This window comes from Ursus americanus, chromosome 2, assembly GCF_024610735.1.
Source record: "Ursus americanus isolate L20-20 chromosome 2, mUrsAme1.1.p, whole genome shotgun sequence".
NCBI classification, from domain to species: Eukaryota; Metazoa; Chordata; class Mammalia; order Carnivora; family Ursidae; genus Ursus; species Ursus americanus.
This window is the reverse complement of record NC_142128.1, coordinates 49,586,990-49,602,839: the sequence shown is the minus strand read 5'-3', so window position 1 is coordinate 49,602,839 and position 15,850 is coordinate 49,586,990. Positions and strand designations below refer to the sequence as shown.

General features: G+C 45.7%; 1 protein-coding gene and 1 pseudogene across 1 annotated transcript in view; both read right to left on the bottom strand.

Annotated features, from left to right (window-relative positions):
- UCK2 (uridine-cytidine kinase 2) overlaps window positions 1-2,744 on the bottom strand; it is a 69,104-nt gene extending 66,360 nt beyond the window's left edge. Inside the window, exon 1 of the mRNA XM_045809664.2 lies at window positions 2,360-2,744. Coding sequence (XP_045665620.1) covers window positions 2,360-2,458 — 99 coding nt within the window. The 5' untranslated portion in view covers window positions 2,459-2,744. The remainder of the gene's footprint in view (window positions 1-2,359) is intronic.
- Window positions 2,745-10,691: 7,947 nt separating this feature from the next.
- LOC148110628 (large ribosomal subunit protein eL21 pseudogene) lies at window positions 10,692-12,888 on the bottom strand (annotated as a pseudogene).
- Between the last annotated feature and the right edge of the window lie 2,962 nt (window positions 12,889-15,850).

Here is a 15,850-nt window from a genome sequence, read left to right as displayed (position 1 = left end):
GACTAAGTGTTGGACTCCAGAGACTCTGAGGTTCCTTCTAGCTCTAAAATTGTCACTTTTGATGATGTTCTGAGACCCTCTGGCTTCTTCCAAATTCTTTTAACAGGCGCACAATAAACACCCAGGGAGCAGAGGATCGATCTTGCTTCCAGATCCTCTTGCACTACTATGCTCAGACTTCCAAAGGCCTGTTGATACTGATGATCCTCTAAAAGGAAAAAAAAACTTTGAATCTTTGAATTCCTTGCAGGAAAGGCACTAAGGACTGGAATAAGAGAACTAAGATAAAACTGCAGCACATAGACTACAATATGGAATTACAAGAAGTCCTATGCTCCTTTGGACTTTTTTAAATTAAAAAAAAAAAAAAAGACTAAAATAATCTTAAACAATGACGTAGTATTTATCAGTGCCCAAACTGTACAACATGCTTTATGAGGTTGCTTTTTTTCTCTTCCAGCTGACTTCTTGCTCTCTCTAGACCTGTCCTTTTGGAGAAAATACAAAAACCTGGTTTTGAAGACAGACCCTTTCTTGAGTTTCTATCATCTTCCTCCTTGATGAGAACCCCAGGGACAGAGGTCACTACTCGCATCATGGCTCACCACTAGCTCCCATCTGACACATGACAGAAGTTAACACTTAAGACTTACACTGAGAATCAACTGAGACCAGATGATGACTGAGGGCCACGAAAATAAGGAGAATGGACTTATTTCTCCTTTTAGGGTCTCAGTTTAGACTTCATCATTTAGACGTTTGCCAAGGACATTGTTTCTAAATGCCACACTCATCTGCCAGTTTAAGTCGCCCTCCCCCCAGGAGGACTGGACCTCAGGTAAATATTTGGGACCAACTATGTGTCAGATAATCCTGCTAGGAGCGCTGGGAATACAGCCACGAACAACAAAAATGTCCCATGCAACAGGCATATGCTATGGAAAGATGGGGGCAAAGATAACCCTAAAAGAACAGGGAAAGCTTCCTGAAAGAGCTGGCATCGTGGTTTTGCCTTTAATGACTAGTAACAGCACAAGCAGAGAACACCAGAGAATTTGGAGGAAAACAAAAAATGCTTTCAGCCCGGGGCAAATGCCACATCAGCTTCTGGGACCTAAAGCGGCCGGACTCGAGCCCCGCGGGCTAGAGAGACGAGATTAACTTGACCGATCCAGAAGTTTCGGAGCGCCAGCTGCCGGGTTTGGGCCCCACGCGCTAAGGTAGCCCAGACCTGGACGGGAAACGTGAAGCCAAAATGGAGGAGGGGCTCCGGAGGAGTCGGCTCGGGCGCGAGAACCTCGTGGCTCGCTCCTCATGGCGCCAAGCAGCCTTCCTGCTCGGTCTCCCGGGCCCTGGGAGGCAGCATCCCACGTCGTCAGACGCGGCGCGCACAGCCCCAGCTCGCAGGCTCCCCCGGAGGAAGGAGTGCGTGCTCCCACCGCAATCCGAGCTTGCTAAACGCCCAAGGAAACAAGCACCCACATCTTCAACGCAGTAAGGGGAGCGAAGAAAGAAACATCTGGGAGGGCTCCACCCTTCCCCACCTGCAGAAAAAGCCGGGGGTAAAGCTGAAAGAGCATTTCCCTAGTTTCTCCTGGCCCTGCTGATACAACAAAGAAAGGCACGTAGGGGAGTTGAACACCCAGAGAATGACCCCTTTCCGTGGACCCAAGACGCGAGACACCGAGGAGCATGGAGCCAGCACAACTTTCTCATGCAAGCCGGCCACGTTTCCTCTTATAACCAGAAAAAAAAAAAAAAAAACAGAAGCCCCTACTATTAGCATTCCGTTGATGTCACCGCACCTAGTTGGCGCTCAGGATTTTCCCCAGAAACCCCTGCAATCCCCAGCCCAAGACGGGCTCCGGTCCGCGGGACGCCGCCTCGCGCGTTCTCGCAGTCCTCCAGGTCCGGCTTCCCGGCTTGCCCCGCCCTGGGTACCCGGGACCTCCAGCAGGGGCTGGGGGGAGGGGGCGCATCGAGGGTTCGCCGGCGACCCTGCCGAAAGCCCTCTCCCCCACCGTCGGACCCGCAAAACAATAAGCATCCGCTTTCCCTGCCAGTCCCGCACAAGGAGCCGGGCCACGAGTCACCGCAGCAGAGAAAAAGAGCGAGCGGGAGCGCGCCAGCCCTGCGCCCGGTGGTCGGCGTCCCCCTGGGACCTCGATGACCGGAATCCCCGCCCGCCCGCCCGCCTGGCCCGCAGTCGGCGCGGGGAAGACTGGGCGCTGGAGCGCGGCCAGGAGCGGAGGCGCGCGGGCCACGCGGTGGCTGCAGCAACTGACATGGCCCGCGGCCGCGCCACATGCGCAGCCGCCCGGCCCGGGCCCGGGAGCGCGGCGCCGCGACCCCGCCGTACCTTGCCGCTGGCCGTGCCCCCGCTGACGCCGATCAGGAAGGGCTCGCCGCCGTTGGGCTGTTGGTGGTTCTGCAGGGTCTGCTCGCTGTCCCCGGCCATGGCTGGCGCCGCCCCTCCTCCCGCTGCTGCCGACGGACGCACGCTCCCCGCCCGCGCCCGCGTCGGGCTCCCCCGCTCCCCGCAGCCGCCGCTGGGCGCTGCCCGGGTCCCTGCGAGCCACCCGGAGCTCGGCCGTGGGGCTGCCTTTCCCGGAGGCGCCGAAAGCCTGCCTCTGCCCGCAGCGGCCGGCTCGGTTTACAGCCCCGGCGGAGGTCAGCGTGATGCTGCTGCTCCAATCCGGGCGGGCAGCGCGCTGCTATTCGCCGAGGCGGAGGCGGCGAGGCGTCCGGCCCCAGCCTCCGCCCCTCCCGGGCCCCGCCGCCGCCGCCGCCGCCGCCCGAGGTCTCCCGGAGAGGTGTGAGCCCGGCCCTCCTCCCCCACCCGCCCGGTTAACCCTTTCCCCGGCGACCTCCGGCGCACCGAGGGAAAGGAAACACGCGCTCGGCGCTTTAATTTGGTGTCCTACCCCCTCTTTCAAAGGAGATACAAAGCTTCCAGGGCAGAATGCCAACGCCCCAGGTTTGGGAAGCAATATTCGAACAAGCATGGAAGATTAAGACGAAGCGAAGAGTTAATGTCATTTGCCCATTATTCAGGCTAAAAACTTGTGTTTTCCCCAAATGAAAAATTTTCCCCCTCCCGTTTGCCAAACTATGTCAGACGCTGGCTTTAAATATTTCCTCACTTGGAAACACCATCCTCCTTAGTAGGCGACTCCCTAGAGTCCTTGTCCCTAGAGAAGGGTAATGGGGGGGGGGGGTATCTGAAGGGCGCACTCCCTCCAAAACGCAAGGCCCTTTCAAACCATAGTTTGACATCACAAATACTGAGGTTCCTGTGGAATTAGGATTTATGGAAACATTAAAATCGCAATTAATGCCATTTTGACCCATTAATACCTTTAAGTGAACTGGTTTTTCAGAGATGGGCAATTAGTCACTTGATTAGAAAGGCAGGATCCGCTGGTGACTCAGAGCAGCCCCCACCTCTGGAGGCAGATTTCTCCATTCACATGCAGTTCCATGAGCAAGTTACATAATCTCCCTGTGCCTCAGTGTTCTCATCTGTTACATGGGAATAATAATGGCAACTCCACCCTAGGACTGTTGTGTTAAATGAATCGTTATATTTAAAGTTCTTAGAATAGCTGCTGGCACAGTCTAGGCCCTGTGTAAGAGTTGGAAGAGGCCCCTACAAGGCTGGGACCCCAAAGGGAACTTTTTTGGGGGTGCGTGGGGGGAGGTAGGACTAGATCAGTAGCTTCCAGCCTCTGCCCCTGTGAATCTGGAACTGATGACCTGATGGGCTCCTACAGGCTAAAAGAGAACTTAAGTCAATAGCATTCTTTTCAAACTTAGTTACCTTAAATTCAGAATGATTTTGGGGGGAAAAATTGCTAAGAATATTAGAAAGTACCAGTGTTCTTTTCACTTTTGAAATATTTTATGTCCCCATCCAAAACCAAACTCCACAGAAGCTCAGACAAGAGGCTGAGATGGAAAGAGTGGCTACCTGGTTGAGAGAGGTCAGCTAGGAGGGTGCCTTACCACCTGGCTGTGGGGTGGGTGGGTTTTAGCTGATTCATGAGGCTGCCTCTTCTCCCCAACGTCTTTTCTCCACTAAAGAGATCTAACAGTCTTCAAAGACTTTTGCAGAGCTCTTTATAGCCCAAGATAAAGCCTGTTGGAACTTGGGCAACTTGATAGACCCAGAGCTAAGGGGATATCAGGTAGCTAGAGACAGGAGGATAAGAGAATGCCACATCCTCTATGAACTTTTCCCAAATCCCCACCTTCCTTCTTTCTATACCTTTTTTCCCAAGATGTTTCATCATAAAAATTTTCAAACATTGAAGTATTTTACAGGAAACAGCGATATAACCACTATCTAGAGTCTACCATGAACATTGTACCATACTTATCACACTAGTCATCTACCCACCCCACTATTCAGCACAACATTTTTACTGGAGTATGTATTTGCCTTTTCTTTGTTAGTTTGAAGTGGCTTACTCCAAACTGGTTTATACTTTTCTTTTTTTTCTTTTTTTAATTACTATTTTCCCAGCACCTAAAACAGTTTCTGGCACATATAGGGCCTTCACAAATATTTGTTGAACAAATGAAGAAACGCCATGTCTCGTTTCTACATTCCCAAGGCCCACTGAGCAGAATGACAGGCAGGTAGGAGGCATTCAATACGTGTTTACTGTATTGAAAGAACAACTGAAGAATATGAAAGAGGTCAAAAAGTACCAACAAGTAAACTTCACTGCCACCATTTTGGAAAGAAAAGTGGTATTCCCTAGATGGTATTTACATGGTTACTACTCTTATTTTCAAATGTTTTCTTTTCCTTGCATTCCAAGCGACTGTCCACAGCTAGTCTTGTATGTGCATCTATTAACTAGTTGAACCAACTCATTAACTGAGCTAACTGGTTACATTTATCTGTACCTTGTTTAAAGATTTCATCTTTTTTTTTTTTTCAATGTAATTTCCACCCCCAACGTGGGGCTTGAACTCACAACCCCAACCAAGATCCAAAGTCACATGCCATACTGAATCAGCCAGGCACCCCTTCTGTATCTTGTTTAATAATTTTGACCTCTGTGTGTAAGTTAATATACATAAAAGTGCCCTGAAAAAAACAAAAGCTCTGTCTATAAAGGTAAGGGCTAATTAGCAAGGACATGCAGCTGCACTCCGCACTCCCTGTTTTCGCTCTCCTCTGTCCCTCGGGCTGCCTCACCTCCAGGTAAGGAAGTTACCCAAGTCCATTTAAATGAAGAGTGTTCTGAGCACTGGTGACCTCGACAAGGACTTTTGTATCTCTGCTCTCTCCAGAGCCAGGCAGGCCGTCTGCGCTCTTCCCTGTGCTGTGTCATCCTCACTCCAGAGCCTGGTCACCAAATCCCATGGCTGGGGGTGTTCAGATCACGTCTGAGTCTCCTGTAGCAGTTACACTGCAGATTCTCAATCAAGTGATTTCCAACTGTCCTCCTTCCCCTCCCACCAAGAAAAAAATAATCAAACGTGTTCAATAAAATCCGGAGTTAGAACAGATTCAAGGAAATACTATTTTCTGGGTATGTGTGATCATTTTCGTTCACATACAGATTTCCGTCTGATCAAGTTCTGGCCTAGTTAACATACGGGGATGAAGTCAGCAAGAGTGTGCAGCTACGGGCAAAGGAGACATTGTTGCTCACCGTCCTCGTCTGCCTGCCTTCCCTCTAAGCAGCTGTAGGTCCGCACTAGACAAGGAACACAACATTGTGTCTCCAACGCAAAAGTTTGACCTCTAGGTGCTTCACAAACCATGGTTAATTCTCTAATTGCTTATCCCATTTCCAATCGGGGGGCGGGAGGTTATCAAACTTTAGCTTGTCTCCCAAATATTGTAGTTGCCTGTATTGCCTTTTATCAATCAGTATAATGCTTGGACAGATCACAAACACTGTTTTGCAAAGATGACTAGATGATATTGAAGAGCTCCTTACATCTAGCTCTGGGATTATCTGGCAACATGATAGAGCTCGTCTCAAACCCCAGCAGCAGCAGCAGCAATAGCCGGGAACACGAAAGCTTAGACCCCATCCCACAGCTAAAGAATCCCAAACTCTTGTGTGTGGAGCCCAGCAATCTGTTTGATAAGCCCTCCAGGTAACTCTCAGCACCCACCCAAGTTTGAGAACCACTGATCTAGTGGAAAGAAGACAATGAGCTCTAGATGGGAAAGCAAGGTTTACACCCTTGCTTTGTGACTGCTTTGTAACCTTTGGCAAGTTACTTAATTTCTATGGACTTCAGTTTCTTCAACTGTTAAATGATATGTGGCTTGTAGGTTGTGAATATAAAGACTATATATTGGTATATAGCGGTTGTTAAATTCCCTTTCTCCCCCTCTGTTCAATCACAGATCACAGCTCTTACCGTAAAAGTCCCACCATTTAGGGATTTGGAGCTCCAAAGGTAAGAATTCCTAATCCCCAAGGTCACTTTAAGGTAAAAAAGGTGATATCCAGAACAGGCAAATCTGTAGAGATAGAAAGTAGATAGGTGGTTGCCTATGGCTAGGGAGGTTAGGAAGGAAATGGGCGTGGCTGCTAAAGGAATCCAGGACTTCTTCTTTATTTATCTTTTTAAGTAGCCTCCACACCCAACGTGGGCTTGAACTCATGACCCTGAGATCAACCATCAGTGTTCCACCGCCTGAGCCAACCAGATGTCCCCAGGATTTCTTTTTAATTCTTTAATTTTTTAAAGATTTGCTTACTTATTATTTTAGAAAGTGTGGGGAAGAGCAGATGGGGGGGGGGAATCTCAAGCAGGCTCCCTGCTGAGTGCAGAGCCCGACGTGAGGCTCCATCTCACAACCTTGAGATAATGACCCGAGCCGAAATCAAGAGTCTGCATATAGCCCATTGAGCTACCCAGACACTCCTCTTTTTATTTATTTATTTTTTTTAAGTTTCTTTTAGAGAGACAGAGCACAAGAAGGGGCACAGGGAGAGGGGGAGAAAGAGAAGCTTAGGCAGGCTCCATGCTCAGCACGGATCCCAATGTGGGGCTGGATCCCATGACCCTGAGATCATGACCTGAGCCAATCTCAAGAGTCAGATGCTTAACTGACTGAGCCACCCAGGTGCCCTGCTCTTTTTAGGTAAATGTTCTAAAATTGACTATCTTGATGGTTGCACTTTGATTATCCTAAGAACCACTGAATTGTACAATTTATATTGATGAATTATGTGGTATATGAATTATATCTCAATAAAGCTGTTTAAAAAATAGGTTTCAACCGGCAGGCTAGAAGAGGAAAGAGATTTTTAGGAATTGGGAGCAGAAACGAGCAAAGGCACAGAGAGACTGAGAATTAAAAAGACAGTGTCAGAAGACTTTATAATCTATAAAATATTACATAAACGCAAATTTTCTTAATTTTGTTAAATTCAACATATGAATTTTTGTGCATGCAGCTTTCTCCTGCAACAATAATAGTGATATGAGGGCCTTTATTTTTTTTTTTTTTGGAGGGGAGGAAGGGTAATGGGAGAGGGAAAGAGAATCTTAAACAGGCTCCACTTCCAGTTCGGAGCCCGACGTGGGGCTCAATATCATGACCCTGAGATCATGACCTGAGCCGAAATCAAGAGTCAGACCCTTAACCAACTGAGCCACCCAGGTGCTCCACGGCCTTTACATTTTAGTTGGCCCAACTTCAGAAATCCCATATGCCCTAAGAAGGTTTCCCAGACTTAGAAAATGTTCACATACAGATTTTTGTTCCATAGAGATTTTCCGATTTTGTCTCCCATCCCCATACCAGGATACATTTTCTAACAAGATGCTATGAAAGTAAGACTAGGACATCATCAGCTTACTGGTCTCACCCAGCAGCAACCAGCACCCAGTAAGCAAGCTCCTGGCAACCCCATTTCATTCATTCTCCTTGTTGTAAGCCATTTAGCTTCATCCTGTTCACAGGGCTTCTCCCAGACCGGGATCTGACCCTTCGTTTCTTTTCCCATCTCCAGACTAAACCCTTGCTCTCTCACTCTTCTGCAGTGACTTCCTTCACCTCCGTCAGTGAGCTCCCAGGTCATCTTCTCTGTAAATGACCTACTTCTCCCCCCCTCACCCTGCCCCGGCACTAATGCCCTTTCCATCACACCGTAAGTCACACACTGGAGTTGGTGATGAACAGGGGTGGGACGAAGGTTTGACAAGGGAGACTCCAAGGGTGCAAAACATAAGGAGCAAGGGCCAGTGTAGGGGGAGCCTTGAAAATGAGCCCCTCCTTATGTGTTGGCTCTACGTGCCTTCCTTGCTTCACCCCAGTCCCAGCCCTGGTGATTGCCCAGAGGTGAAGCAGAGGCTGGGGCGGCTGATGGCAGCACCCCCAGAGGAGCGGTCAAATTCAGTCTGCTATTCAGACTTGTGGGACACGGCACAAGGTGGCACCTGGTATTTAGACTGGCTTGTATTTAGACTGGTGGCCCAGGATGGCAGGTTTGATGGTCCTTGAGATGATGGGCTGAAGCGCCAGTTGGTGTTGGAATTTGGCCTTCACCCCATCTGCTCTAGATGAGCAGATCCAGATTAGTCTGTGCTCAGGGTTCAACTAGTATTTTTCTTTCTTTCTATTCTTTTTAAGTGGTATTTTTCTGTAAAGTTATTTTGGTATGCCAAAGGGAAGTCTCCCAAGGTCATTAGGAGGGAAAATTAGTTCAATTCTGCTTTGTAATGAAATTACAGCTGTTCCTGGTGGGAAGGAGACCTAAGGCTTAAAGGGTGGAAAGCTAGTGTTTCAGAAATATTTTTAGTCACAGACTAAAAAAATGAACAAAAGCAACAGATTCCCCAGGAAAACACGTGCCCACACAGGCACACAAGTAGAATTTTGAGTGTAACTTACTCAGACCCTACGTCAGCCCAGTTATCAGTCAGCCAGGAGAGGAAGTAGGGGTGAGGGCAGCTTCAGAGGAGAGCATCTCAGAAGTGTAAGCTCTTCTTAGGGAATACGGGCCACCTCTTAGGGAATACGGTCAAGCACGGGGGCTCCGGGGGCATGGTTGTTGCACAAGCAATATGCTCAAAGGCATCCATCTGGATGTCCCATATTTCAGGATCCTCGATTTTTATCATGAAGGCCCTAACATTCTCCTAACTGTCCTGCCTCGGCTGACCAGTGCAAACAACTATGGAGCTCTAAGGCTCTACCAATTGGTTTTTCAGCCTGCCACTCAAATGTGCCTGCCCTCCTGATGCAAGAGAGAGATCAAGGCCTCTTTGGAAGCTACCAGAAGTGTTTTAACTCTCACTTAACCATTAACTACTTGCTAACAGTAGAGTATCACTACAACTTAGTAACAACAAGCCAACTCCACTGTCTTTGAAGGCTTTGGGCCCCCATATATTTTTTTAAAATATTTTATTTATTTATTTGACAGAGAGCAAGCACAAGCAGGGGGAGCAGCAGGCAGAGGGAGAGGGAGAAGCAGACTCCCCATGAAGCAGGGAGCCCTGATGCGGAACTCGATCCCAGGACCCTAGGATCATGACCTGAGCCTAAGGCAGATGCTTAACCCACTGAGCCACCCAGGTGCCCCAGGTCCCCCATATTTTTGAAAGGCCTGAACCCTTGCGCCTGCCACAAGCTTTCTCCTCTACCAGGACATCTTCCAGGTCACCACTAGGGAAATCTACCAACTGAGGCACCACCTTGTGCCACTGCCCCATCGGGGGAGCAGATGAGCCAGTCCCAAATCCCCATCTGACCACCTATTTTCTTGGACCACTCTTGATACCATTTGCTAATCTGAGCCCCCTAAGAAGCCCATGCCAATAGGTGCAATGGGGAAGTGGCTGTGAGAGGAAATAGGAAGGAGCCAGCAAACCCTGGGAGAGAGGTCCTTCAGACCACAATGTGGGCTTGACTCTGACACAGGGAAGGGTGGGCAGAACCATCCTAGACTACGATGCAGACTAAGAAGGTTCAGCCAAGCTGTTGTGAATCCTTAAGTCAAAGCTGTTAGCAATCAGAAGAACCTCTTGTCTCCTAGGAATGGACCTGCCTTACTAGTCCAATGACACAGAGTCCTTGGCTGTGAGTAGCCTAGGGGAAGCATGGCCAGCGGGCAAATACAGCCATGCATTTCAGAGCACATTAGCAGGGGCTCTTGGTCGATGATTTTCTTTGTAGGTAGAGGTCTTTGAGGTACCTCTCCCAGCCATCACATACTGAAAGTGAAGTACTGAATTATGCAACTAAAATTGTTGAATTATCCAGGTGCCTGGGTGGCTCCAACCGTTGAGCGTCTGCCTTTGGCTCAGCTCATGATCCCAGTGTTCTGGGATCAAGCCCTCATCTGGGTCCCCTGCTCATCGGGAGCCTGCTTCTCTGTCTCCCTGTGCGCCCCTGCTCCTGCTCTCTCGCTCCCTATCTCAAATGAATAAATAAAAATTAAAAAAAAAATTGAATTATCTATTGGGGAATGCATCAGAGATCCAGCCAGCTCTCAAGTCTCCCGCCTTTTTTTTTTTTTTTAAACAATCTCGAGGTTGGTTTTTGTTTGTTTGTTTGTTTCTCAGTAGGCTCCGTGCCCAGCGTGGAGCCCAACTTGGGGCTTGAACTCACAACCTGAGATCAAGACCTGAGCTAAGATCAAGAGTCAGATGCTTAACCCACTGAGCCACCCAGGCACCCCTGTTTGTTTTTTTTACATTTATCACGCCACAAATTCATAGGGACTGGGTTCCAGCAGCTCAGGCTCCTTCCCATTGGCTCACTGGCTCTCACAAGTGCTCTGGGTGGGGCACCATGGCACTTCAGTTGAACCCAAGTACCTTCCTCTTGGGTTTCCCTCTTTTTCTAATCATTTTCCCTCGCCCGCTGCAGGAAGCTAGCTGGCTCTCTGAGTGCTTGATATGCTCCATACGTACATGAATTCTCGTGGCAAGAATCTTGCCCTTCACTTGTTTGTTTACAACAATGCCAACAGCATGCTGGGTAACACCGTGGGCTAACATTTGTGGGGCATTCCTTTTTGAACAGTGCCCATTCCCTGATGTCCACAGTATCACCTTTTCTTGTAGATTCGCATGTATGTGGCCCAAAGGAACAACTCCATATTTTCTAAAAGGCCAAGAGAACACGTTGCAGGTACCTCTCTTCTTTCCCTTTCTGTTGGTCTTTTGGGCAACTTGCTGGAAGATGGCGGCTCTGGCCAAAAGGCTATCTTTTGCTTTTCTCTGGGCTCTCTTGGGTCTCCGAGGTCCCCTCCACCCATGTGTAATAATATCCTAGTTAGCCAAGAACGTGTGAGGAGTTTATCTCAGCCATTCTGTGTCTCTCTCACTTCCAGGATTCCCCTACTAAATTTCTGAATGCTTCACCACTTGTTCTAAAGCAGAACCTCATGGCTGGCAGAGCTGCCTGAAAGATTTCCCCTAATTTGTGCCTAAGTCCAGTGCCCATTGCTGGCAAGGCTGTGGGGCTTTGCTCCCCACATGAAACGGACTCTGACACCTCTTGCAAAACTGAAAGCTTCCCAGTGAAATAAAACACAACAAAATGAGATTCCAGGCTCTGATACTTTCACCAGTGACTGCCACCCAACATCAAAGGAAGGCTAATACCAAGATTACACAGACTCTACCAAAGAGAAGACGACGATGAAAATCTTCACAACTCATTTTATGAGACCAGCATAGCGTTAACACCAACGTCTGACAACATGTTACAAATATAGAAAATTAAAGGCCAGAGTCTCTTATGAGAACATTTAAAAATCCTGAACACGATTTTAACAAACCAAATCTAATCCTACATCACGAACCAGTTTTATTTAAAAAAATGTAAGGTTAGTTTAATATTTGAAAAATCCATACTTTAAATAATCTAGGTCTGGCTCCAAAACAATGTGCAATGATCATTCTTTTTTTAAAGATTTTATTTATTTGTGTGAGAGAGAGAGAGAAGGGGAGAGTACAAATGGGGGAGGAAGAGGAGCAGAGGGAGAGGGAGAAGCAGACTCCCCACTGAGCAGGGAGCACCACGAGGGGATGGATCCCAGGACCCTGAGATCCTGACCTGAGCCGAAGGCAGACGCTTCACGGACTGAGCCACCCAGGCACCCCGATCATTGTATCTTTAGATATGGATAAATCCTGTGATAAGTAAGAAGGGGTAGGGCCCTTCATTACCCCTCACTATGAAAAGAACACTTGAACACCCTAAAGCCGTATTTCCCAAAATAAATGCCTTGAAACAGTGGTTCCGGGAGGAAAAAAGATATCGGAAACACCTAAGTTTGGAAAAACCTGCGCACCACTGTGTTTACTGTGTTCCCACTTAACTTCTTGGGGAGTCCCAATGTCCGTCAGCACACTTGGCACCCTGGGAAACACCGCAGTTAAGAAACTTACCTCTGTTTGTTTAAACCAGTGTTTTACCAAAGTTACCAAACCAGAGAATCCTTTTTTTCTGGTTTGCCTATTACGAAGGGGCAGAACCAGTGCATGGTGGAAGTTACCATAAGCAAGGCTTCTCTGTAGTAACCACGTGTCAAAACAACAAATTATCTCTTACAAGGAAATAAACAGTATTTTGCTACCTTGGAGGAGGTCCTAAGAGACCTATTTACATGGAGAAGGATATTTATTGACTTTAGCTTTATATTAGATGTCTCATGTTTAATATAGTTATTAATAATTTATTAGAATTGTTTTCTGGCTTAAAGAGTTGTACTTAGTACAAAACAATGCAGCAATTTTTTTAATAGAATGTGAACATCCTCTTTAATTCCCTCCCCAAGAGCTAATCGTCATTAGCAGTTTAGTGTTATTATTCAGTTTTGAATATTCATTTGCGAAGTTTTTTAGAATAAGTACTCACCCGTGGAAGAGTTGGTCAGTTTTTGCCATCTACTAAAAAATGCACATATTAATATTGTAAAAACACTGAAGCTTTCAAAATAAATATGAAAATAGGGGCGCCTGGGTGGCACAGCGGTTAAGCGTCTGCCTTCGGCTCAGGGCGTGATCCCGGCGTTATGGGATCGAGCCCCACATCAGGCTCCTCCACTAGGAGCCTGCTTCTTCCTCTCCCACTCCCCCTGCTTGTGTTCCCTCTCTCGCTGGCTGTCTCTATCTCTGTCGAATAAATAAATAAAATCTTTAAAAATAAATAAATAAATATGAAAATAAATAGAGCTTTGAAAAATATGTGGGACAGGAGAATATTAAAAGTTAAATACACAAGAGAAGATTAAAGAACAAACCCTCAAGAAAAGAAGGCTGAAGACTGACATAACTTCCAACAAGAAATAGAACTCAATGCAGATATGAAACAAAGGGATAATTTATTTATTTTAGGATACTCAAAATATTTATCTTTTGATTGCTCTGACAGTATCACAAAAAACAGTTTCCACTATGGTTATTATAAATCAAGATATGCTTACACAGGAAAATATTCACAGTCCCAAAAGAGAAAATGAATAAAAGACATGGGTAGTTGATAGTTATAACCGTAGGGGAGGTATCTCTCATCCGTAACAACACAGGACTTGGAATGAAATGAAGATCAACAGAGGAGGGGCCTCCAAGTGTGTCATTCTGTTATCTGAAGCACCACTGTTTGTCATCAGAGAAGAAATCAATTAGGCATTCATGTTCCCCTCTCCACTGGTGGTGTTTTTAGGGATTAAGTGGGGTTTAAAATGACAAGACAAAGAGTTTTGTAAATAAAACCGTCTGAATGAACAGACCAGATCAGTCTCATGGCCATTTAATTCACAACAGAATGTCTGACAATAACATCCATGGCTATTTTGTGGAAGGATCTCATTTCTTCTGTGCTGACAACTTAAAAGTTTCAGGTGCAGTGCCAACAGTTATATTTTCTTGTAACAGCTCAGTCTGAAACATCATAATGTCTTTATCCTGTTCTCAATCCTGCTATCAGGTCAATTTCACTTCCTCCTGTGGCTCTTCTCTGGCTTTAGTGTATTTTTCCTGTGGTATGGACGCAGAACTACCAGATGTGAGATCTTGTTTTGTTTCATTTACAAAGCCATTCCTAATGATCCCCCATTTCTGTCGGTTTTTGTGGCTGAAGAAGGAATCTGGACCAGCATGTATGAATAACAAGATTATCTCTGCCCTTCCTTTCCTCAACTTAAGTGATAGTCAACCCTCCTTTGGAGACAGAACCAGACCAGCAAATCAGGAGACCTGGCTCATAGTCTGGAATGATCAATAATGAACTATGTAAACTTATACGTTATTTAAATTGTATGGATTTCAATTTTTTCATCTATTAAATGATGAATTTATATAATCGTGACATTGTAGCCTGTCACTTTCTCTACATTCTTACTCCTCACAGGGACTTTTAGTAGACTATTCTTATCTTGGCATTTCACTTACTGGAATTGTTAAGTGTCAACTACGAACACAAATATTTCACCTTAAATGTAAATGAACCTTAAATGTAACATGCACTTCAAACCTTAAATGTAACATACACTTCTCTATCAATGTGTAGGGAATGTCTCCATTGTGCATTTTAAAGCCCCTGCTCTTTACGTCCTAGCTCTAAGTTAGCACTGTATCCATCCCTTCATTTATACAGTCTTTCATTAAATATTGAGTTCCTATTATGTGCCAGTAAGACAGGTATCATTCCTACTCTTACTGAGTTTACAATCCAGAAAGAAAAGAAAAACATTACCTCAAGATAAAGTAATTTAACTAAGTAATAACATTTATAAATTCTCCTTTCCCTAGAAAAGTAGCTATACTCCAGCATCTCTGTATCAGTAATACCTTACAACCCAGGAAAAGATTTCCCAAATAGCTTTATATCTCCTAACAGTTGGGAACGGTTTCCCTCCTTCCATATGGTAGGTAGTAAACAACAAAGCATTTTCTCCAAGTGTTGTACAAAAGTGGCCTGACATAGGTAAAATGAATCAAATCCAATATAATTTATCCATTGTTTCCGAAAATGTTTCAGCTGTATTCTACATGGAATACTCCACGAACCAGTCTACTGCATTTGCTACAAAGGAACATAATTGGCCAATACACACAACAGTGTTTTGCGTATTTAAGAGAGTAAGGCTTCACTGTTGCTGTTATTGTTGAATACTTTTATTTATTTTTTAAAAAGATTTTATTTATTTATTCAAGATAGAGTGAAAGAGAGGGAGAAAGAGAGAGTGCTTGCTGTACAAGCAGGGGGGAGGGGCAGAGGAAGACAGAGAAGCGGGCTCTCCACTGAGCAGGGAGCCCCAGGCAGGGCTCCATCCCAGGACCCTGGGATCATGACCTGAGCCAAAGGCAGCCTCTTAACCAATTGAGCCACCCAGGTGCCCCTATTGAATACTTTTAAATCTTAAACTTAATGGTTTTGACTTTTTAATATCTCCATTACATAATACAGAATTATAGACAAATTAGAAACTCTTAAGTGAGTAAAAAGAAAACAATAACCCTTAAAGTCTGAGTCAGAGATAACTACTATTAACAATCCAGTGTACAACCTCTGGGATGTTCTCCCCTTTCCTTTCTTTTATTTCTTTAACAGATTTCAACTGTACAGATTTGAAATGATCATAACCCTTATTTTATAACACATTCTCATCACTGACCCTCTTTATTTATTATTTATTTAATAGGCTAATAACCATCTGCCACCCTATGCAAGATCTAGAATACTGACTATAAATTACAAGTTACTGTCAATATTCTAAATGTTTTCCTATGCGTAAAATATATATACAATTTTTTTAAAAAGGTCCTTTTTAGCCAAGCTTTTGTTTTTAAGATTTTATTTATTTATTTTAGAGAAAGAGTAGGAGAGAGAGAGAGCGTGTGCGAG